This window comes from Rhea americana, unplaced genomic scaffold (assembly GCF_003343005.1).
Source record: "Rhea americana isolate MKP2758 unplaced genomic scaffold, rheAme1 scaffold_12, whole genome shotgun sequence".
Classification (NCBI taxonomy): Eukaryota; Metazoa; Chordata; class Aves; order Rheiformes; family Rheidae; genus Rhea; species Rhea americana.
In genome coordinates, this window is record NW_028185261.1 from 668,851 (window position 1) to 694,026 (window position 25,176).

General features: G+C 38.2%; 2 protein-coding genes across 7 annotated transcripts in view; one reads left to right on the forward strand and one right to left on the reverse strand.

Moving 5' to 3' along the window:
* Nucleotides 1–21,392, forward strand: part of HIBCH (3-hydroxyisobutyryl-CoA hydrolase) — a 40,329-nt gene extending 18,937 nt beyond the window's left edge. Inside the window, exons 8-15 of one of the 3 annotated variants that reach the window (XM_085321435.1) lie at nt 3,608–3,753; nt 4,800–4,886; nt 6,727–6,785; nt 7,574–7,655; nt 13,596–13,715; nt 14,688–14,721; nt 19,600–19,711; nt 20,428–21,392. In XM_085321435.1, coding sequence (XP_085177561.1) covers nt 3,608–3,753; nt 4,800–4,886; nt 6,727–6,785; nt 7,574–7,655; nt 13,596–13,715; nt 14,688–14,721; nt 19,600–19,711; nt 20,428–20,494 — 707 coding nt within the window. In that variant the 3' untranslated portion in view covers nt 20,495–21,392. Of the gene's footprint in view, nt 1–3,607; nt 3,754–4,799; nt 4,887–6,726; nt 6,786–7,573; nt 7,656–13,595; nt 13,716–14,687; nt 14,722–19,599 lie in introns of all 3 variants that reach the window. The other 2 variants (XM_085321442.1, XM_085321450.1) reach the window with 2 other exon arrangements.
* Nucleotides 21,393–21,808: 416 nt separating this feature from the next.
* AKAP19 (A-kinase anchoring protein 19) overlaps nt 21,809–25,176 on the reverse strand; it is a 29,119-nt gene continuing 25,751 nt past the window's right edge. For 3 of the 4 annotated variants that reach the window (XM_085321481.1, XM_085321474.1, XM_085321498.1), the window contains one exon: nt 23,752–25,006. In XM_085321481.1, the coding sequence (XP_085177607.1) occupies nt 24,576–24,839 (264 nt within the window). In that variant the 5' untranslated portion in view covers nt 24,840–25,006 and the 3' untranslated portion in view covers nt 23,752–24,575. Of the gene's footprint in view, nt 23,673–23,751; nt 25,007–25,176 lie in introns of those variants that run through there. The other variant, XM_085321490.1, reaches the window with a different exon arrangement.

The window sequence follows — 25,176 nt, forward strand, 5'->3', positions numbered from 1 at the left end:
ATCCTAGAACTCCTTGTCAACTCTTAGAGAGAGACGATAGAAAATTTTGTTTCTGAGCTATGTAAAGATAGTGGTGTGTCTCAAGAAAAGTCAGAGTATAGTGAACCTTCCTATAAAATCATTCACGTTTCCCTTGCAGATGATCATGGTGCCAATGAGATATGCCACACTGGTCTTACTGTTGCATGTAAAAGGCATATATATTCCTCTTCGCAACCATTAATTCTTTCCTCCATGTCCAGAGCCCTCTCTAGTTACTGACAARGTTTCTGAGGAGTGCTCAAAACCTATAACATATCCTGCATTTTTCTCCTTCAAAATTTCTAGTTTCTATATCTTTCAAAGGCAAGGCAACTGAAGGATTGTTCCAGTTGTTCTGATCTTTAGGACCTTTAAATGGGAAAATGAGGCAGGTCTGTAATACATGGCTTTGTTGAACATATTTATTCAGAATAGAGAACCTTACCTTGTGCTTAAAATAGCCATCTGTACCTATGATGGGTTCTATCTTGGTATCACCTTGAAGAATTAATAGCGAGAAGTAGTGACCAGTATTTCGTAGTGAAGGAATTTCTCAACAGTCRTGTAACATTAAGACTGAGAAATCATAGAACAAAATTAGGAAGAAGTGCTGAAAAGAGAATAGAAGTTACAACATTCTGCTTTTGTTGAGAATGTTCTTTAATATAACAGTGTCATTACAACCAAAGTTAATGCATGCTTAGTTAATGACTAGATTTTGGTAGTGTCTGTTAGTAATGCTTAACAGATACAATGTTTTCTGTATTTTAAAGGGTATCTTACACATTAAAGAGTATCTTGCACATTTTTATCTCCTGTTTATTGATATCCAGCCTGTACAAAGCATTTCATAAGATTCATTCTGAAATTCTTAACATACTAGATGAACTGCAAAGGTCCAGCCAAACCCCCAGAATTCTCCATCTCTGCTCCCCCAAATATAAGCAAGTTCATTGGTGTTATAACTCTTGAAAAAATTATAGAGCAGTTTCCTGCTAGCAGATAATATCGTGTAATTCTTCTGAGCAAGTACGTTTAGGATGAGGGAAAAAAAAGAARAATGCTATTGTGGTTCCAAATGTGTGTCTCTGCTAAAGGACAATTAGTAACAGTTCAAGTGTTAATGCTACATGAATTTGCTAAACTCGTGAGATTTGTAATCAGTTATCCTACAATGAAGGTGAAACTAAAGATTTTTTTTAATGTAAGCAGAGAAATTGTTTCACCTGTAAAATTATTCTAGTAATAAAGATACCTTTGGTTTCTTGTTCAATGGTAAAGATATGGATAGTGCTATGTTAGAGATGATGCGTTTTACATGCATTTCTTATGTTTACAAGGACTTGTTTAAACAAACTGTGAAGATCTCTAAAGGAAAAGTTTACAACTTGCTTAGGGAAGAAAGTAATTAAATCCTTTTAGGATCAGTTGGAAACCAAAACACTGAAATCTGTCTGGATTTGAGGGCTTAGCTGTGTTTTGATCACTGTGATGTACGTTTAAAACAGCTAGCTGTCTAGCTATTGGATTAATTGATGTTTTTCATATGTTCACTTATTTCAGTAGGCATCACACCGTTTCTATGAAAACAAAACATTCATTCAGCTGCTGTGTTTTCATGCAGTTATTTATGTAGTCACACACCACCATAAATACAAAATGATGTGTATATGCCACTTTTCAAATAAAAATAGAAGACAAAAGTTCCAGTCTGTAGGAGTTTAAAACTAACATAGATCAGATAAAACATAGGAAAGCAGCTCATATGTAGGAGGGTGAGGAAAGACTATGGGCTGGAAAACTAAAATCTAAAAGTACGCTATAAGAAATGGGCTGTTAGGTGTAGTAATAATAATAATTGACACTTTTTTGTATAGCTTTCTAAACTTTCAGGTTTCTGTAAATCATTTACTAACAAATCTCTAACTACCTCTGAAAGATAAGGTTGAAATGTAGTGGTACCTTTATCTTACACTTGGCAACAGCAGAGACAGTTTTACAATTGGGACCAGAGTGAAGCTTATTCCATCTGTCACAGAATTTAGGCTGCAAGTCATGGTTCCAGATGCTCACATTTAAAGTTGGTCAGTCCAACAGACATTGACATCTTCTTTAATTTAAGAAAGTATTTGTGAAATAATTGGTAAACTCTACCAAAAGAAAAAACGTTAAAGTATGTGAAATATAAGAGAAAGATGATAAGAGAAACTAGGTAGCAAGTAGAAAGATGTGGTGATGAGAGAGAGTACCAGTGTACTAAGAGAATTAAGAGGAATKAAGGATTTATGGAGCATGGACAGTAGGAGGAATATTGTAAGTGGAAAGGAAGACCGAGACCTTCAATAGGAGATAGTAAAAGCTATAGCAAACTTGCTTATGCGCCAGAGTAAGTTTAAAATGGATTAGCTGCACCTTTATTTACCGTATGTGTAAAATTCTTAAGATTTAAAGGAACCTTCATTCAATTTAGTTTTTTCTCACCTCTGTAAATCAAATCAAGTTAAACTAATCAACTTTATAGYTTATATAGAATTTATTTTCTTGTGTATTGCCCTGTGAAAGGGCCCCATAAAATGCCAACCCTGAAGACTGAAATTTGGAATCTGAGGGAGCTTACTAGAGGATAGGGAGAAAAGTACTTAAGCACCAGTACAGCAGCAAAGAAGAAAAGATTGTTACAATTGCAGTCCGAGTGGATGGGGGAATAATGTAATTGTCATTTTTGCTTTGGAGAGCATTTGTAAGAGAAGTTTCATTTTGAAATGAGAGGATTTGTTGCAGGAGTAGGAAATCCAGGAGGAGACAGATGAATAGAAACTTAAAACTAAATCACAGTCTTGGCATCAACATTATATATATGATGGCTCAAACTGAGAAGGTGAAATGCGGAGTAAACTGTTCAGCAAGTGACTACAGATGAAAAAGAGGGTAAGTAAGTGATGAGCTGGGAATAACGCAGCTTAGGAGCTTTTGAAAGGTGCTAACAAGACTTTCAGTACTTTAGAAGAGCTATATGTCTCAGCAGCCTATCGGATAAGGAATAAATCAGTTAATGGCAACACACATTTCAGCTGGAATGAGAATAGTACAACTATAACTGGTAAAAAGTGGCTCCTAAAAACAATTTTGTGTGTGTGAGAAGCAGGAGAACTTAAAGAGGATGAGGCTGACAGATGACTGACAACATAAGGCAGTGATGAATTTTTAGGGGTTATTGAGAGGAAGAAAACACTGAAGAGAAGCTGTATTAAGGAAACCTTTCCTTGATTACATCCAAAGGAGAGGATGTAAAAATGTTTCCGGAAGAGATTATAGGCAAGTGGAATGAACGTTGTTGTCTGGCATATATTGGTATACTGTGTGCCAGTGGAAAGGATATAATTTGGAAAGTGCTTTTTCAAGGGTTTGCTTTTAGAAAGGATTTAGATGATGGCGAGATGTCAAGTCAAGGGAAAACTTTAGGCAAGAGAGCCATGCATAAGTCATGGAGATGAAAGTGAGACAAGAATAAATAGCTACTGAGTTACATTTACGATTAGGATAACAGATCCTAAGACCTTCACTTGTTTTGTTTTGTTTGTTTCAGGCCTCTTTCCTGATGTAGGTGGAGGATATTTCTTGCCAAGACTTTCAGGAAAGATTGGCTATTACCTTGCACTAACGGGATTTAGGCTAAAAGGAAGAGATGTGCAAAAAGCAGGCATCGCCACACATTTTGTGGAATCAGAAAAGGTAAACTGCTAGCCAGTATGGCTGAGGGCTTAGCCTACTACCATAATAACAAGCTGAGTTGTTTGACACACTAATATGTATTTASCAGTATCTGTATGTAGATGCACAGGTGTCTTAGCTGGCCCTGGGTTGTGGATGGGGACCATAAGGTGCTCTCAAGCTGGCATTATGACAGCTGCCAGCTAGTGACAGCTTGATAGAGGAAGCCAGCGATGCTCTATTAAAAGGTTCCACTGTTTATAAACTAGGCACAATTGAAGTTACTTGATCAAAAATTGCATGCTCTGTCTTCGTCCTGTTTTGCCACTCTACCATGTCTATTGTTTGTTTTGTGGATACAATTTAGGCAATAGTATTTGAAAGGAGAGGTTATTTGTACAACTTCAAAATTTCTAATTTAGGTAATATTTCAGTAATATATTCTTTATCATTCTCTGTAATAGCTACCCTATTTGTTTCTTAGAGCGGCTGGAAGAGAATGTAAAATTAGCCTATTTGATAAAACGAGAGGGGACAGTGTTCTTGTACCACAAAGGAGAGGCAGCCTTCCTTCTCTAAAGACTGAACTTAATAACACTGTGGACAACATTACAGAGTTAAGAGCTGATGCTACTTTTCCAGATTTGGGGGGCAGTGCAAGAGACAGTGACTGTCACTGTTTCTATGCTGTTGGAGCTGGTTAGACATGTGGGTTAACAAATATTGTTGGAGCATAGTGCAGTTGCCAGGCTCTTGCTGTTTTTTCTTGGACTATCGTAGGCTGGCTTTGCCTGTGGGTCTGCTAGGGAAGTGAGTTCTTTGCTGTTCACTGCAGGCATAATTAAACCAAATGTTTCAATACATCTGAAAAATAAACTCCTGCACCTTCTGTTTTCTACTTGATACCTCTTTAAATCTGGCCAAAAAAATTCTTTTTGTCTATAGTAGTTCTATATGTAGTTATACATATATACAGTTATACATATATATGTATTAACAAAACATAGTAGTAATAATCCAAGAAATACATTCTGTTTTACCTCTTTATATATATGTATTTTTAATAGCTACCTGCCTTAGAGGAAGACTTGATTGCACTTAAATCTCCTTCAACAGAAAGTATTGCAGACTTATTGAACTCTTACCATGTGAAGGTAATCTAGTTAATTACTGTCCCAAATTGAAATCAAGGAGAATTGTTAATTAAATATGTGTAAATAAAAAATTCTTTTTTTCATGCTACTTATTATTTATTTTATGGTTACAAACGTAATGGATTTCCAACTTATCCAGACTCTATAAAATACTGATTTGTAGCACTAATGCTTACAATGTCAAAGTTAAAATAAAATGTAAAGGTCTCTTGCTTTCCTTACTTTCTACCTTTATTCAGTTTGAACTCCCCAAAGCTCCCTCTTTCTTTGTGTGTGTATATATATCATTTCTCAGCCAGCAGCATGATGATGCTAAAAGTACAAAACTATGTGTTGCTGGTTACTATGCTACACAGAATCACRGACTGGCTGAGGTTGGAAGGGACCTCTGGAGATCATCTAGTCCAACCCTCCTGCTCAGCAGGGTCGCCTACAGCATGTTAGACAGGGTTGCATCCAGGCAGGCCTTGAATATCTCCAGAGAAGGAGACTCCACAGCCTCTCTGGGCAACCTGTGCCAGTGCTCTGTCACTCTCACAGGGAAGAAGTTCTTCATTATATTCAGATAGAGATATTATATATATTTATATTATATTATATATTCATTCACCTGAATATTATTCCCCTGTTGTTTGGTTTTAAAATGAGCACTGTCTACTCAAGTTATTTCTGTTTCAGAATTACTGTTTTCATATGAAGATTAATTAGAAAAATAAATGGAGTAAGCTAATTTACATGATGTTATTGATTATTTTGACAAAATGGAAATCTACAAAATAGAACTGATTATGTGCTGGAGTATACTGCTTTACAAGATGACATTTAATGGAAAAGGAAACTGCATATTTTTGGTCATCAGAGCTGGAATAACAGGGAACCTATTTCTCAGCTTCAGCTGCTGCTGGCAAAGCATCTGTTTATGTCCTAAACCCCTTAAAGCCAGCAGGTCTAAAACATTTGTCATACTTTCCACTTAAATCCATCAGATCTTTCAGTCTCCTTATTTGTCCATCAAGATCAAGAGTCAGTGAAAAACAGTTAATACAAAATTGTTATATACTTAATGGCACTGAGTAAATATTGCTTATTCAGTTGTAAGATTAAATATTGCATTAGGATTAAAGGAAACTAGAAAGAGAAATAAAAAACCCTAAGCCTCAGCATTTGTCTGCAAATCAAGGGGAATTATAAATTATAACATGTGTGTTAAAAATATGAGTGTAACTGTGAATCAAAATTAAACTCTTGAATATATAAATCCCAAAACCCCAAGAAAGCACAAAAATAGGAAATATTAAGATTCTAAACAAAAAGCATATGTTCTAGATGATTTTTAACTAAATAAAAATTTTTATAAAGGGAGTGAGGGAAAAAGATACACATTCTTTCTGTTCTGTCCTTTTTTCCTATATATATATAAAACTACTGTCATAATTAAGAAAAAAAGAGAATCAGATGTGTTCTATACTGGAAGTGTATTTCCCTTCCTTTTACATTCTCAGGTTTTCTGGGATTTGTCTACACCAGCTTTCTCAGTGTATTTGATGCAGAGATGTATTGATAGAACAATTGTGATATATGTACAAGATACCACTCAAATACGCACACAATCTAGCTCAAAGGCAGTGCTGCATCATGAGGTGACACCTTTAACATTCAAAACATGAAATGACAAATTCACTTATGCATGCATTCACTTATGTATCATTAAAAATGTTGATCTTATGAACATCAAATGATCTACCTCTGATATTTCTGTAAATCACTGGAATTTTTCAGTGCTGACTTTTCAGATAGTCGAAAATAACAAAGTAAAATATGCATTTCCTTTTTTAAATAGAGCAAAATTGATCAGGAAAAGGAGTTTGTACTTGATGAACATATGGAGAAAATTAACAGGTATTGTAGAATTTTTCTTCTTTTTTATTCTTTTGGAGAGAAAATGTGAAATTAAATTCAGTAACAATATCAGATAGCGATAGAAACGATATTGAAGGTAGTTCTTGAAAGATTTCTGTTTAGAGGACTTTACGTGAAACTCGTTAGATATTACACTTATCACTGTATTAAATAATTCAGCATTTTGCCYGAATGATTGTCATCATTCTTATAAGCCACAGCCCTATAGCACATTAAAACAAACATTTTCCCTGGAAATTGGACAGAGATTTTTGTGACACTAACTGTTCAGCTGGCCAGGAAATACCATGTAGCACATGTGTGCTCATTGATGTGAGGCCATTTCTATGATTAGTTTGGGGCTTATGTGCATCAAAAAGGAAAGGGGAGAGAGAGAAGAGCAGTAAGAAGCTGAAAATTGTAAACAGCAGTAACTGGAGGTGAAAGATGTAGACATCAAGCTGGTAAAGTGGAGCTGATAGAACAGGATTTGGTGCATTATAAAAACATAGATAAAACAGATGGTAGTAATTAAACAAAGACTTTGGATAAATAACAGGACCTGTAAGTGAGGTATATTAAAATATTACAGACTTGTAAATAGAGAGAAGATTCCCATCAACTGAGTTACTTAAAATTGAACAGCAGAGAATATATTGCTGAGAAAAAGCAAGCAATCACGCTAAGCTCTCTGTTTCTAATTTCTGTAAGGTACTCGCATTTCATTGGGAAGAGGAAAGCTGAAGCAATTCATTCATTTATTAATAAAAGTTTTCTTTCTGTTTTAGTCTTTTTTCAGCAAATAACATGGAAGAAATAGTTAAAAAATTGAAGCAAGATGGTTCTGCTTTTGCCATTAAGCAGCTAGAGGTAATGTCTTCTTTGTTATTTTTGTTAAAGGTGTTAAGCCTGAGTCTCTGCTTTCTTGCCATGGGGCAGTTTGTAGTCATTTTATTTAATGCAACTGCAACCCTGGGTAACACCAGTAGGACACTGGATGAGCTTCTCATTTTATTGCTGTGGGTTGGAATAAAAGAGTGCCAGAACAATATTGTTGGTTTTCCTCCCCTTCAGAAATCTCCTTTGAGTAAATAGCAAGCAGTTTGTCATCAGGAAGTTTTTTTTTTTTTTTTATTTTTTTTTTAATGTGTCCCAGAGTGATGGATGTAGCCACTGCTCACAGAAGTGCAGTAATACTGCAATAATACAGCTGCATATTTCAGCCTCATTACTGAAGCAAGAAATAACTTTTGGGCATATACATTCATAGGAGATCTTTTTATTTTCTCTTTTTTTTTGGAAGTATCTGCACTCAGATAGCTTATAAATGTTTGGTTTGGGGCCATTCAGACATTATTTACAATCAGATGGACACAAGCATTTCTCCAACAAAATTAATCTTAATTCAACTTTGGTTAGAGCTTATGGAAAAAAATCCTGCTCTTGTACTAAAATAAAATACATCCATCATCTTCAGATTTTCATTTGAGCAGAAGGAATATAATTATATTAAATAATATAATTAACACTAGACATCCTGTATTGATATTGTCAGGATGGTACTGGAGCAATAATCATTGTAATATTATCAAATACTTACTTGGGGTAACTCAGATACAATTGTGTTCTTGAAGACTGCTTGAGAGTTTCAGGGGCTTTATGAGCATTCAGTCATTAATTACAAACTGAAAGGGGGTGGGGGAGGAGAAAAAAGAGAGATGAAAAAAGAATGTATTTCTGAGAAAGATAACATTTAAATTACCTTTGCGCCAACCAATATGCCCTGTACTTCACAAAAAGTATAAAATATATATCTAATATTACAAAAACAAATAAAATGGAAGGCTTCATTTTTCTGCTTGTATTCAAATGCCGTTAAAAAAAATGATTAAGCAAGGTAGTCCAAGGATAGTCATTTTAACTGAAATGAGACCTAAATTGTACCAGACTTCTATCATGATTTTTCTCTAGGTCATAAAGGCTATGTGATTCAGTTCACTTTTCCCCTATTTTTAGATGGCAGGGAAAGTAGTTATATTAATGTTTCTGAGACAGTTTGATAGCATGCAAGTGGCAGTCACTTAGGCTGGCTGTCATCTCTTTATATATTGAATTAGAAGATAGTATTTTATTTTTAGATTTTATTTGTAGATTTTATAATATTGCAGAGTGATATTTAGCTTTATATTGATTAGTTTTAGTGGAAGTTGCAAGCAATCAAGAATTATTTGCAGATAGCTTTTCCTAAATTAATTTTACACAATTTTATGGCACTATAAAACACAATCAGACATAATGGAATTGTTCTAAATAGAACATACTATAAAGGATGGTTTGTCTGTTCAAAATACAGTTTCTGTGACAAAAGCTGTAAGAATCCTGGAAATGCTTTGTTATATAAGTATGGCTAGATGGTTTGTTCTGCCAGAACTGCTCCAATTAGCCAAACTTGCTCCACTTCCTTCTCCCATCTGCAGCCCCATAACTCAGATCTCCCATATAAATAAATGAACACATGTTCTTGGCCTTTGTGGTTAGGAGGTACATTTGTTCTGTATTTTTTAAGTTAGAAGTAGATTACATGGTTTAAAGTTATAATGTTAAGTAACTGAAAGCTTTTTTGAAAAAATGTGAACAAAAAATGCATTGTTTTTATTGCTTCTTCAGTTTGTTTAGTTCATGGATTTAATAGAACTTTATAGCAGATTTTCTCCTTTGTATGGTTGATTAATTAATGACTTTACCCTTGGAGTTTACAGAAATTCCTAAGCAAATCTCTATTGGCTGTTCTGTACCAGAATCAAGATTAGGTTAACGTAAGTCCCTTCTGTCTGTACAGAAATCTGCAAATTTTGCAAAAACATTTTATAGCAGGTACAAGGCTTCTGATCATGAGTAAGTTCATCACATTAAGTCAAATTACTAATAGCACAGTCTGCTAAGCAGCAAGTGATTGTAGGATCAGATACTTAATTTCCTCTTTTGGTTTTGTGGATCTTTTACGTAGGAGAAAAATGCATTTGGGGAAAAATAAATTGAAAATGATTCAGGTACAAATCTGTGATTGCAGAGGTGTTTACTCTTATCCTTGTTTTTCTATTGTGTGTATTTGTTATGGTATGTATTAGTAAGCTTTTTGAATAGGCCCTAGCAGAAAGTCTAATATAAAATATCCTGTTTTGGAGGCCTCATACTTTGAATATGCAGATACTTTTAATGGTAATAAAATGGAAATAATAGCTCAACTATAATCCATGTATACTGTGAGCTGTGCTATCCTAGGTATCCTGTTCTGTCTGATCCACAGCACTTCTGCTTTTAAATTTCAAAACATGCCCATCTGGCACACTTTCACCATCTGATACCCTATAATGGTTTGCATAAATGAAGAGACTGTAAAGCTGTTAAAATTGTATTCAAGTATAACAATGTTTTGTGTCACATTTTGAACTCAGCTACAAATATGTAGAAATATGGACTACTGACAAATACTTACGCTTTTTGAACTCTTAGACTTTTTAAAACCTTTCACTTTATAAAAGGAGTTACACAAGCCAAAATCTTTAATCAGAACGACAGGATTATCACTTTTTGTTGGTTGAAGTAACCAAGTGGAGTCAAACAGCACAAGACGCTGTTTTCACATGACAAGGCTTTCTCACAGCTTTCCGGAAGGACAGCGCMCCTTGTGAGCACTGTTATTTCATGATTTGATCACCTTCTTCGCTGGTACTGAATGACTTCCAGTGCTGGGAGCAGGACGTTGCAGAGACCACAAGAATTAGGAGATACCTTGTCCAGGGCGGGTGCGCAGGCGTTGGTGAGACAGATTAAAAGGATGAAGCTGAAAGGTTTCTTGAACATGCTGAATTAAAGTAACAAAATTTCAGAATGTTTCTTTGATACATCAGCAAAAGACTGATATCCCTCTCCTTAAACAACTTGCCTGTGACATCTTGGCTAGATGTTCACATTTTGTCAAAGCTTACCCAGAAGCATACTGGTTTGGTGCAGACAAGCAAATGCTTTGATGTTTCGGAAAGCGAGAAATGAGTGTCTCCATCTACTGCAAGGGAAGTATATGTTGGACCTCTGGGAGTTTGTTTGTTTTAGTTTAAAGCAAGCCTCTCTCAAGGACCCTCAACACTTCAGGTCAGAAACTTTAATGGACCTTGGAGACAGAAGATGCAGCAGTTGTTCCAGCTGTCATCCTTGTAAGGAACTTAATTCTGTCACCTTCTGATGGTGTCTTACTGGAATTCAGCTGTATTTCAGGATCATAACRTTGAAATCAAGATGGTCTCAAAAATACTGGAATAGGTGTCAAATACTTCTGTGAAGCCTTCTTTGCATTTTAGCATTCACCTTCCTAGTTCAGCCTATCCCATCCACGTTTCAGGCTTGTTTCCTAGTACTGATCTCTTCCTCCTCCTTGTAAAGGAATTTTATTTATAGATACATTGGTGACTCATTTTTCTATATTACACCTACCCGTTTTCTTTCCTTGTTCCTCTTCCTTCAACTTGATTTATGGCAATGCCTCCTCCACCTTCAGCCTCATTGATATGCCAAGATAAGGCAGCTGCTAGGTGCATTAGTTTCATTAAGTGCTATTTTCAGATCTTTCCTGTTTCAGTGCTTCCTTTGTCCAGAACTAACATTTCACCTAGAGAACTATCTGCTTGCACTGTTCATGTCATTTAGCCTGGTCTGAGCAAAGACTTTCTGATCCAGACAGYAGAATGTGAAACTGAAAGGAGAAAGAGTCAAGTTCAAAGATAAGGACAGCAAAAGCARTTAAGGGAAGAAAGGGATCCAGTTAGGAATTGCTACACTTCTGCAGACCTACACTCTGGCCTAATTAAAGAGGCATAGTTAATTTATCTGCTCAGTTGAAGCTAGCGTTAGAGACCTCACCAGAACTAGCAACAATAAAGGCTGACMATATAAGGCAGCGTTAGTTCTTTCTAAACCAGTTTCTGTCTCAGGTAAGATGGTCAGTGTGTGTCAAACGGAATCACAGAACCAATAATTTTGCTTTTAAGTTACAATTGCACGGGCTACTGCTTGCATAGTAATTGCATGTATTCTGGCTTAAGCAGGCAAAATAGGTCACTGGTGTATTGGCTGGTGTCTGGAGAGATGAGGAGTATTTGGGACCCCCCCAAAAAAACATTGACAACTGGAAACCTGCCATGTTAGTCTGTGGGCTGGGAGTCTAATGTCTGCAGTGAAAGTAATGCAAAGAGGTGAATCTTACTGTCTGCCGCTTTTCAGTAGAGCGGTAAAGATGTCCCAATTAACAGGGGATGTCTGTTGTACTGTGAATAATACAGAGCTTTTCTGTGGGCTTACTGGGAAACATAGTCATGTTTGAAGTAATAAACATAATAAACATCAGTGACTTAGAATTTAGCTCTTTTTCCCCCTCAATCCTGAAAACTTTAGAGCTCGGTTCTGTTTTTTTGACTAGGTTCTTGTCTTTCTCCCCACCTCCCCCTGTTTGCTGGCATGCCATTAGTCACGAGAACCAGATTTACTGTATTTATTTGTGTGCCTTAAACAGATCCTGTCTGTTACATAATATTTGTAGCCTGTAGCTCTGTCAAAAGAGGGAAGGCAAGACCTCCAGACTTCCTATCAGCAAAGCAGGGCTAGATTACTGCAGTATCTGTTGATCCCAGACAATAAACATGTTTTGACAAGCATTTAGATTGGATTTCTTTTAAATGAAATCCCTGACTTCTCAACCCCCTCAAAGTTTACTTCTTGGTACACTGTTTGGTCTTTACAGACAAAGCAAATATTTCAGAACATTTTTGGCTAGTCAGCGTTATGACCTTGCTGTTCTGACTGTTGTGCCAAATACACCTGAAATGCTGTACCATACTGATGGCAGCTACAATATCAATAACATTTAAGAACAATTCAGATTATATTATATTATAAAGTTATTATAAAGTATTTTAATTACTTGTGCCTGCAGTCTTATAGGTGCATGGTAGCCCTCATTGTGCTAAGACGGTGATAAACACTACTCACTCTGCTGTGGTTCACGAAGTCCACTGAATATGAAAATTATTCTAGTTTGGCACTCCAGCCCCAGTGAATACTTGCAGCATGGGGCCTTGTGAACAAGCAGAGGGACCATGAAACACTGTAGCCTGACTACACAAAGCAATCTGGGATCCGCTGTGTGATCTCTTAGATCAGAGCCCGCTCCATTGTGAAAGAGGAGCTGCAGAGGACACAGATGCTGTTTCTTAAAGCTATGGTATGCCAGCACTCTTCCCTCCTTCCCGCCACCCCCAGCACAACRGGAATGATCTGACAGCATTTTACACCAGACCACGCCTCGTCATGTTTGTTATTGGGAGAACGGGAAGAGTTTTAGATTTCTCTCTCTCTCTAAGTCACTTCCGTATCACAAGTTTACGCTGACTTTTGCTTCTGTAACACTCCCCTACCACTTCTCAAAAAATCTGGGAGAGATTTTCAAGCCACATTAGATTCTCTGGCTGGTAGAATTCAGTCGAACAGTGTGACCCTARGAGTTCTAGGCCAGGCTTTCCTCAGGTGAGAGCCGGCATCCCGAAGACCTTGCTGATAAAGATTTCTCCAGGAAGGTCATTCAGGATGAATACGCGCTAAAGGTAGCATAGAAGCAGGAGGGATAGAAATCTCATGGGTGAGCTCAGTGATAAATCTGCCACAGTTTACCCTACAAAGTTTAAAATGCAAAACAAAAAGGTTACAAAAGAAGTGTCTGAACTAAAGAGAATAAAAAGAAATGTCAATGTCTTCCCCTAGACTATTAACAAGATGTCACCTACGTCCTTAAAGATGACTCTCAGGCAGCTCAGAGAAGGAGCTTCCCTGAGCTTGCAGGATGTCCTGACGATGGAGTACAGACTGAGCCAAGCCTGCATGGTAAGCGGGGAGCTGTGCACGTCGGCTTTGCCCAGCCGGGGTCGGGGTGTCCGAGGCTAAGTCTTTTATAAATTCCATCAAGGACTATTTTCAGTACCTTGTTGGCGCATTTGTTGAGATGGGAACAGTTTTATAACCCTACCTTTCAGGAGTGTTGTGATAGATTTCTTAAACAGAGAGATTTGAGTATTATTTATAGAAAAGGGTGAATACTTGGATAACACATGAGATATTCATCCTTCCAGCAGAACAGTGTTACTAACTGGATTATTTGAACAAATCCCTCAAAGTTTTCCCTTGGAATTCTTATTAATTCTGTCACATTTTAATATATATATATATTTTGCATCTAATTGAATGAATGCTGATGTTTAATGTATTTTTTTTTWWAAAAAAAAAGCAAGTGAGAATGCAGTGTGTCTAATTCTAGTATGTTGTAATGCCTGACATCTTGCTGTCTCCTGAAACTAATATTGAAACTCCCTTGCAAGTGGAACTTCCTTAAGGATTTCAATGTTATATTTGCTCTTTATCAAAAATAACTTTATGTTTCTGGGATTCTGTTTAATTGCAAGGTATGCTAATGTGCATATATTAGCATTTAATACTAATTGTGATACAGAATACGTCACAAAATTGCTGGAGAGGGTTGGCTCTTTCCCCAAATAGCTTCCAGTCCTACTGGATGCCCCTTAGTCCACCATGCCAAACCGAGATGTAACAGAACAGGTTTACACTGTGCGAAAATTATCTGATCAACTACAGTGCAAGAGACAAACTCTAACAGTTGTTGCTGCATTGAAGCAAGAGGATACAGAGCTCTTTAGTAAGTGAAGCAAAGGTAGAAATAGATGAATAGTGTGGGACCTGACAAAATCCTGAGAACTTCAAGCAGAATAACTGGAATAACCCCTAGGGAAAGATAGGATAAATTGAATCTATTATGTTACTGCTCATTTCTTTATCTTTCAGAGAGGCCATGACTTCTATGAAGGTGTTCGAGCAGGTAAGAGTGTATATTAGAAACATCACTTAATAATATGCAGACTCACTGTTGTGTCACTTCTGTGTAGATAAGAAAAGCTTATGCAGCAGCAGCCCAGGGAGCACTTCTAAGCTTGCTACCAATTTTTGCTTTCCAGGTTCTTGTATGTCAGAGAAACTTAAGGGCACCAAGATTAAACAAAGGAAACAGCAGAGCGGTTGTGCTCTGTTAGCACAGTGTCCTTATGTTTCTTTTACCCATCTGGTAACAAGACAGTGAAAAGATTGCACTAGTTCATTAAAAAAAAAAAAAAAAAAGAGTTCAAAATACATTTAATACTGACATTAGCAAAGCTGAAGAGCAACTGCATCATTTGGCTGTTCAGCTTTAGTGTTGCTGCATTGCTGGCTTAGGCAGCTATGAAATGGTCTGAGCAATCAAGCCTCAGAGTCAGTAAGCGTTTGCATTGCAGATTGTTAGAACAGAGACTACTTTTGACCATGTCCAAAGTATCTCTTTGTCAAGAAGGATAATGGGAGAAGCAGAACAGCAGGTTGCAGGGTTTGTCTAGGAAACAGATTCTGTCCTTGACTCTGCTGCTGATTCACTGTGCAGTTTGTCAAAGCCAACATCTTTCACATCCCTGTGGGGAGCTGTAGTAGTTATTTATGTACTGCTCAGCACACAATGAAACAAAACCAGAGACATTAGCTTTTCCAAGGAGCTTATAGTACAAGACATCTGGAAGAATAACACCTGTTGAGAATGGGGGGCAGGGCAAGACTTGKCTTTTAATGCATACATGTAGGTATCTTTCAAGTATTACTGTCACTTCTCCCTCACTTTTTATCTCTGCCTTTGTAAGTAGTTTAAAATCCACTTTAGCAGTGAACAGTACTGTTTGAGCACTCACCATTAGTAATAGTGTTATGAAGATGGCCCAAGGATCACAGATGCAAAGTTTGTACAATGTGGAGAAAGTTTCCAATTTTAAATAGTCTTTAGTACTTCCTTTGAAGTTCACTCACAGTCTGTTGAGAAATACATGCTTTTTGTTGTGCTAGAAATGGATAGTAGAGAAAGATTTTTTTTAAAAAAAAACGCTGTTCGTAGAATATATTCTGTACCACTGTGTGAACTTTCACAATTGCCTAAAGGTAGCTACATGGGAAGTGACAAACCTCAAAGGCTCAGAGTCGGATGAGCACCAAATCTTAGTTCTCTTTTGTAATGTGCAAAGTCATTGGTGCGTGGTTATCTGTGAATGAGGCAGAGGCCAAAAACAAATTGCTTGTCACACTGTGGCAAGTAAACCACACAAACTGCTTGTAAAGATAAAAGCTGCAAGAAACAACTGCTGGGAAGCTTCCCTTTGCATAGGGTGAAGTAGCAAAGCTTAACTGTGGCAAAAAAGGCGAAGAAAAAAAAAAAGATGAAGCTGCACTGAGAAGATAGCTATTAGCTAATTTGTGTACTTTGCTCTTCAGTCACTTTTGTCCTCTGCTTACTGCATATTTCTTGTTCTGGATTAGTCGTCGTGAAGTCTCACTTTTTCAGTAAGGTGCTTACTTTGTTTAAGAGTGGTGTAGAAKCTGACAAAAGATAATTTTAAAAATGAGGTGCTGAGCATCCTGTTTTTGCCTGTCTTTACTAAGAATTAAGATTGCTATGCACTCCACAACCATATTGAATAAAATGTTAGTTTAAGAATTAGTGGTTTTTTTTGTTTGCTAAGTTTGAAGCATTTAAGAGTCAGCTGCTGCCCCTGCCTACCACGAAAGGATCTCAGGACGTACAAGATTTTTTTCACAAAATAAAGTTGAGATATAATTATCAGATACTGGTTGTTAAGGACTGCCTTTCAGCAGCAATGGTCTTAGGTCAACTAATGCTTGTAGTAACAACTTACCTGCTTCAAGCCATAACTTTAACAGGTGTGTTAGGAAAGTAGATCTTTTAAGAGTGACCTATAAGGCTGTTAACCTGAGGTCAAGGTTTGCTTTTCTTTTAGCCGGGCTGTAAGACCTGCTGGCAAACGGTGTTTCCCTGTTGGGATTCTTGTGGTTGGAGCTATTAAAAGCTAAAACCCCTAAAGCATGAAATATCTAGATCAGACTTTAACCAAGGCATGGAGTCTTCCCATAAAATGGTAGAAAGGCTCTKTGAACACTTTGTTACCTGTATTTCATCTTTATTTATAAAATAATACACAAGCTCTAAGCAACGCATAGCTCCAGGTAAACGCCAACAACTGGTGTTTTTGCACGCTCATTGCATAGTAAGAAGAGGTCATTTCTGGAGTCAGTGCTCACAGGTTATCTGCAATCTCACCAGTATGAGCGGACAAAAATCTGTTAAATTATCTTGTTAACTGCCTAACCATTTGTGCAAGAACATTTATTTTGAATGGAACTGTTAAGGCATGCTAGGTATGTGCATTACTGAACCTGCAAAGCTTGTATTGGTGTATCCCTCAGTGGTGTATTACTTCTGCCCTCTCCTGCAGGGCTAGCAGCTAGCAGATGCGAGATTTTTCCTGGACACGCAAAACCCCCATAGTCATTAAGCAGGCAGAGAGATTTCATTGCAACTCTTAGAGAGTTTCAGGTGCTTAGAAACACCAGTGTTTTGGTGGTGCTGAGTGAAGGCTTGCCCAGCAGTGGAACCCRTGAAAGCCTGGCAAGCTCATTGAAAGCCCCCGAATGGAGGGACACCTTCTTAGTTAACAAAMACAAGAACAAGCCCTAAAAACACAATGTCTATATCGAATTACTTTTTTAATGAACTTCTCTTAACCTACCTTAGAGAGTCTTCAGAATTTTTGTTCCGTTCTTGCACTGAACAAGGTATTTCCATCCCAAGCTGCAGGAACACAAAACACATGGAAGTTATTCCAGAAAGGGGGTGTTTTCAGGACCTTATTAAAAATTTAAGTATTTTAATCTAGATAATATTAAGCATTTTTGCTTAATATTGCAAGAGGTGAACTGCTAAGTTTGCAATARTTACTGCTAAAGAAAACAAACTTAGATGATAGGAAGAAGGATCCTAGTATCTAGTGTCTTTCAAAAGTCTGGTGTTCAAAAGAAGTAGCTTATTGGCTTTCATCTAGTTATAAACTGCAGGGGAAAAAAAGGCAAGAGAAGATGATAYGTTTTCAGGGTAGAAATCAGCTTTAAGATGCTGATATCATCATGGTTGAAACTAACCTGAGAAGAGCTGTGTACTTTAAGTGAAATACCTTCAGACTAAATGCTTTATAAAGCCTCCTGTGCGCATAAAGCCTCAAGTGTCTTGAAAGACAAACTGGAGTCTGCGGCTCTTAGACTCTTGCATCCAGGTCACACCTGGTTTTGGCATGGTGAACTGACCATTTATGGTGTTTAACTTCCTGTTCTTTCTTTCTAGTCTAAATCAGTGTTAGTCAGAAGCTTGAACAGCTTGTTACAACAACAGACCGGTATTTCCGGATAATGTTTGAGGTCTTGATTTTTTTTTTTTTTAGACATTCTTCAAATGTTGGCTGATAGGGGAAAAAGAAAGTTCTTTCACTTACAAGGCTTTCAGGTCACATTTGACCATATACCACCACAATACCAGTCCTAAGATGCAACCTTTAGGCAGGTGTTCTTTCTACTGAACTTTAAATCCAATTCCTGTGTACATTTCTTATCACAGATGTTTCTAGTTTAGTCACCAAGAATTAAATCTGCTCAGACAGAGCAAACATAGCAACTTACCAAAAAGCAGCTCCAGTTCTTCAAAACACCTAGTCTGTGCAAGCCTTTGGTGTCCTCTTSCCTTTAGAAGCATCGTATCTGGGATTGTTTGTTAGCAGAGGGAGTCAAAGGGACCAGCCTCCCTTTCCACCCAACGTGCTGTGGGCARTGTTGGCCAGAAGCTCTTCCAGGCCACAGGTGCATCTCCAGAGGGGAAGCTGATAGCTCACATCTGAAGGGAGTTGAGGAGGGGAACTAGTACATCTAGAAAGCTACAGTTRCTGTAGTCATTCTTTTTTAATTATAATAAAATCACTGAATGATTTTATTTTTGGAAGGTGCTCTGGAGGGCCCTGTGGAATTCCTTTCAGATTGTCATTTTTTTGCACACATACATCTCTGTTGTTTTACTGTTTGCTAGTGAAGCAGTTCTTGCTGACGTGCCTTCAGCATTCCTTGTGATGCAAGGAAAGCTTTTTGAGAACTATTYTCTTGTTACACTTTTACATATAATTCATTCACTGATGATTTTTATTTTCAGTGAAGGGTTTCCCTGTATGCAGGATACAGTATACATATTAAGAGTGTACAGATCTTTACAGTTACCTCTACAGAGATCTGCAGCAGTACTTGATTTTCTCACCAAGATACTTGGTTAATACTTTCTGCATTAGTGATTAGTTTATATGATGTGTTTAAATTAGCTGTAGGAATTTAACCCCTGCTTTGAGTCATCTCCTGTACTCTACAGAGTCGGATTTTGCACAGAGATGTAACATCCCTTGCCCAAAGGAAGCATCATGCATGCTGTTCCCCACTTCAAATGACAAAGCAGAAGACAGGCACGATAGTAGGTCTGACAAGAAACCATTAATTTAAGGCTTATTCCTTCCTTCAAAGTTTGGGTACCTAATAGTGCCTGGAAACCTTTAATGGCATTGGCTATTTCTGAAGTGATGCAGCATTCATAAAGCAGCTCCCAGATACATCTCTACACAGGTCCCAACTCAAGACCTGTTAGAGTAAAAATGTAAGCATTCCTAAAACTTTATTCTCCAGAGCATTTGATTTTTCTCCCCACTTGTATTCACTGTAGTGTCCTATCTTGATGCAATCTGAAATCGTCTTAACTGGAGAAAGTTTACGAGTAACGTGTGTGTTTTTGTGCTTCACCTGATAGTACTGATTGACAAAGACCAGTCCCCAAGATGGAAGCCAGCTGCTTTAGAAGAAGTCAGCGATGAATTCGTGGACGATTGCTTTAAGCCGTTGGGAACCAACGATCTCAAGCTGTAAAGACCAAGGCTATTGACATCTTATACATCTGCTTAATTTTAGGCCATACAGATTAATAGTAGTGTGATAAGACTCTTTTCCTAGTCTGTCTGTGATTCATATGTCTTAATTTTTTGCATTTAGGAGCATTCTCTCCAAAATAATTGTGACTGGTTAATAAGGGGGAAAAGACTTCAAAGAAAATTGTTAGTCCTACTGCTAGTACACAATGACTRCTCTCTCATTTTTGGCATGAACTCCGAGTTTAGGAGGCACCTTYAGGGGAAGCAGCGTGGTTAAAGGGTGACCTAGCAGGCGCGAAGTCAAGAGCCCTCGGTATTCTCGGCTCTGCCGCCCATCTGTTAAGCTGGGGTTGTGCCTCAGCTTCTTCTCAATACAGCGAACAGGAAATATACTTAAATCTGTAAAACAGCGCTACAAAGGAAAATGCAAGACATGCTAAATTCATGATGTTAAGTAATATTTTAAATAAAAGGTCAGACTGACACATTAGTCTGACAGCAAGAAATTGTTCTATTGATTTAATGTCTGATCTTGCTGTGTGATGTAGACACTGTTTCAAAAGTCATACTAACGCCAGGGCCTACAGCACAGTGCTATTTAACATGGCTTGGCTTGTAAAACCAAAATTTTTAAAATGCTATTATGTTTGATTTAACTTTATAATGGGTTTTTCTCAAAAATTGCTAGAGAGTTTTTCCTTGTCTCCTAGTGGTGAAGAAGTAACTGTCCCAGAACTCCCTCTGAGCACCGAGCAGAGCGTTCACTGCTGCCGTTAGCGATCCTCCGACGATTTGAAGGTCGAAGTGAACCTAGCCCCTAGCACTGCACCCGCTGGGGTGCAGCTGTACTGACGAGTCTGGTTGCACTTTTGCTTGTATCCACGAACATCCTGAATCGGAAGTTTCCCTTTCTGCAGGGTGGAAAATCTGTGAAAAGGAGGGGGAGCACAGCAATGGGTACCGACGATACAGGGCAAAGCAWGAGCCGTCTGCTGCTCTGCAGAGCCTCTAGTCCTTTATGCAGCGTATCCTAACAAACGTACGCGTTGGGTAAACCGGCGGGATTCAGATGGATACTCAAGCCCTACAGTTGTTGTGCTGTAACTCTTCTCTGTTCCTGTTTCCCATTCAGGTTTTACTAAGCCGTTTGCTTGTTAGCTGTACACTGGGTGCCAAAGAAATAATTTAGGCCATTACAAATATGATAGCTTCTATATTACAACACATTTGTATATATTACAATATATACAAGAATCCCTCCTTCTTCTTGCTTCCCAACTGATAGGGAGAGTCAGCCATTTAACACTGGTTCTGTAAGAAATGTAAACTTCCTGGTTTCTTTAATATTCATATATTTTAGATTCTTAAACAATGGCTATTCTTAATCTATGTAGAAAAAAATCTGTTTATTCCATTTTTTTGTGCAAAAAAATGAATAATCTTCAGCTACTGCATTTAACTGAAGAACATAACAATCCGCTGGGAACTGTTTGCCTTCTCTGCTTGAAAAGGACCCATCCTCTTTTAGCAGGAGCATACGTCTGAATTAACAAACCTTGATTTGCATGTTCGCTTGCTTCCAAAATTATGTGGAGGGGATTTTATTCTGAGGTCATGGTAACAAGCTCCTGTCCAACATGTGATTTTCTTTGTCAAATAAAGGTCTTAACAAGCAGATGATCAGTTTAATTTTATTCAGTCCAAAAGAAAGTATTTTCCACAAAAATATTGTAAAAATATATTGTAGTATGTTTTATTTGAGAATACGGATGTATCTTATTCCAGAAACGTTAGTTTTACAAAGTTGTGCTGCAGTTAATGTGTTTTGAACCATTATTAGAATATCAAGTCAGTCACATTGTATCCACTCAGACGACACATATGATGTTCCATGGAGAAAGTACAAAGCTAATGTATTTTTAAACTCCTAAATAGAAGTAAATGATTCTGCAAAGTATGCCAGTCCCATACTGGAGTGCTTTTGGAGTGCTCAAAATCAAATCAAAGAATCAGTGGCAACTTAGCTRGAAAGCCACGCTTCCATTTTTGTAAGACTATACCATAGTTAATGTAATGAGCAGACAGATGTAATTTTATTTACRTAAAGAAAGCTTTATTATAAAAGGTTCTACTAATACTAGTACTGYGCCTACTAAAATACAGCAGAGCTGTCTTCTGGGAAGCGATCGCCTTAGGTCTCTCACCATACAGTCATATGGAACAGGGTATTTTTTCTTTCTTTTTTTTTTAGTTAGGGGTAGGTGCGTTAATTGCTAAGGACAGTGTCTTGTTAAAAATCAGATTATTTTCCGTGTGTGCAGCTGTCTCTTTTCTGCTCTCCCTGTCGTTCCTGCGTTTGCCTGGTTCCCATTTGCTGCGTGCTTTCCGCGGCGCGCCAGGGGCGTACGGAGCGGCAGGAGGCGGCTGCCGCTGCCCTTCTGCCCGTGCTGAAGCGACTTCAGGCCTCGCGAATTGGCGGCGGTACCGCGAGCGTGCGGCTGCTCTGGGCAGGACCAGCAGCGCCCAAGTGCTGGTCGCTGGCACCCGCTGGCGCCTCCGGGCAGGTGCTGTGGCCGCGGCTGCGAGCGCCGGCTGGGGCGGATTTGCTTAAATCGCACTAGGGTTGTCTGTAAGAGGCTGGTCCATATTCTTTTTTTTCAATCRGTGTCTTCAGCAGCGTTAACTTCCTTGAGCTAACGCTAATGTTTGGGAGAAGGATGGCCCTTTTTTTAAGCTTTCTTTTAACTAAATGGGAAGAAGAAAGGCTGTTTTTAAACACACTGGTTGGGCAGTGTCTAATTAACATGGACTGATTTCATCAGTGTTTTGGTTTTGCTTTTAAATTCACCCGTGTGCATGGTGTGGAGGGTTGCTTTTTTTTTAAGCTATGGCAAATGTAGGGTACACTTTAATGCTTTATGTATTTTAGAGCTTCAAGGACCATCACTGCTAGCAGAARGAGTAAATGGGCCATAATACCTTAGTATACCACACATCAGGTGTGATTTCAAAGATGACAACATTGTAACAGGCAGAATTTTTTTTCCTTTGTTAGGAAAAGCTTGTGAACACAGTTATCAGTAGCAGGGCCTGGCCTGGCCCCGGTGAATTAACAGCAGTCTTGTGCTATGTTCCAAAGTATTCTCCATCCCTTACTCTTGATATATCCAATTCCCGGAATAGATGAATTTCAAGTAAAGTTTCTGAGTCACACAGTTTGCAAAACAGCCATGTTCCCTCTCACTTTGTAGATTGGCTTATGTCAGAGAATAAGCTAAAAATAACAATTCAGATGGTCTTCTTTCTGCTTGTTTACCATTGCTTGAAAAATCATGCTTTGTATCAGTTACTAGGGCTATGAATACCTTTTAAAAATAGTAACAGTTTTCTCCAGTATGGAAAGCACATGTTTTTTATAAAATGAAAACATAAAATGGAAAGCCCTTGGATCAAGGAAAGAATTACATGCCTCTTTAACTAGCCTTAACAGAAAGAGAAACAAACAGGAGCTAAAAAGCGAGCTTCTGCTTGCTTTTGCTACTTYGTATAATACGCCAGCAAAACAGTAGCTTTTTAGATGACATATGATTAATTGCTCTCATCTCGTTCTCAATATATCAAACAGCAGTCAYGAGAACTGCCAGGTCAGGCTGCATTTCCTGACAAAGCAGGACACTGCGTGTCTGAACCAGATGAAGTCCCTAAAGAAGTTAGTTAGCCCCAAAGCTTTGGGCCTAAGGCTTGCGCAGGAATTCTCGCGCGGCGGAGGCRTTAGGTTTCCGTAGCTCACACTTGCCTCGTCGAACGCGGTTTCACCACCGGGTGAGCGGTGAGGCCTGTCCCCAAAGCTGAAAGATGTGTCCCAAGCTGCAGGGAGATTTCAGTGTAGGGCAGCCGTGGTTCCGATGAAGTAAATGGTCCTAAAACACTCGTCCACCCATGAAGGTTCATTTCACTAATCAGTACAGGCAGCTTTTACACACAGCTGGGTTACAGGAAAAAAAAAAAAAAAAAAAAAAAAAAGACCCCCCCTTCCCCAAAAACACCCCACCACCCACCAGCTTTGGTCTGAAGACAGCGATCAGATGGAATTAAATGCTTTTACTGCAGGGTTTTACAGAATGGCCTTTGTGCATTTTCAGAAGCCAGAGCATCTGTTAACTTAATTATAATGCACTGTTTATCAATATTGTAGTATTTCTCATTGGTTTGCTWAGGAATGGAAGTTGAATAGTAACATAGTCCATATGGTTCCCTGAATACTTCTTGGTTTTAGAAAATACTTCATAATACCTTCATTATTTTGCATTTTACAGATTTAGACAGGTCTAGAATCAAAGTAAAATTGATGACAGCAGTTGTCTTTGCTACCTTGTTTCACTTTAGCAGAACACAGAYGAATTTTCCAAGCATACGGTTCTCTTTTCATGTACACTCAAGTAGGTTTATGATGATCATATATTTTTTCYGTACATAAAAATAATCCATGCTTTACCCTTAAGGATCTCTGGAGCCTCTGCAAAAATGTGGCAGTGCTTGTAYGCTTGCAGGGCAGCTGTTTTCATTTCATCCTCCTTTTTAACACTGAATTCTGATCACACTCAGCACACACAAAGACAGAATATACTCAACATACGGCTGATAACAAATGACATGGTTATAGATTCTACTGTAAGCCAATTAATTTCTTAGTAATATAGCTAAAAGGCATTTTATTTCAGCCTCCCTTGTAGACACATTCATATAGTGGCATTACACTCAGATCACAGCTGATTTTACTTTACTTGCACTAGTACCAAACACAGACTGCTTAACAGATGGGGCACTCACTGTGACTACGGTCCTGGACGGTCAGGGCTCAGGGCACATCGCTTTCAATGAAAGGGATGTCGCTGTATTTGCTTTCCGTCACTGCCCACTGTTTCACAGCCTGATCAAGGATCTCCCGGGAGAGCCGGTGTGCATAGTCCAGCACTGTGGAGCTTGATGGACCGTTCTCGTCCAGCTTCACTGCAATCAGTGATGATTTCTCCCCCGTGCATCCTTCATTACCTTCCCCGATCCTCTCRTCCTGGATAGCATTTGAACCTGAAAAGGCATCCTTGGATTTGATGCATCCCATGGTACRTTTAAAAAATGCAGCTGCAAAATTTAGTTCAACAGCATGTTTTGATAACTTGGAAATGGTTTCCTTGTTTGGTGCTCAGTACAGCTGCTTCTTGCCAGTGGGTCCAGTTATTCTGAAAGAACAGAACGTCTCCCTTGGTGCTTCTTTGCATCTGAAGAAATCTGTCAAAATAATGTTTTATATAAATTCAATATAACATGCTTACTATTCTCAGCTCAAAGGAAAGYTAAATTCACTACTGAAGCTTGCAGAAGCAGCTCTAATACTTTTATGCTTGGTGTACATAAAATGTTTTTATCAGTAACATTCATCTACTACRATTATAAGGCAA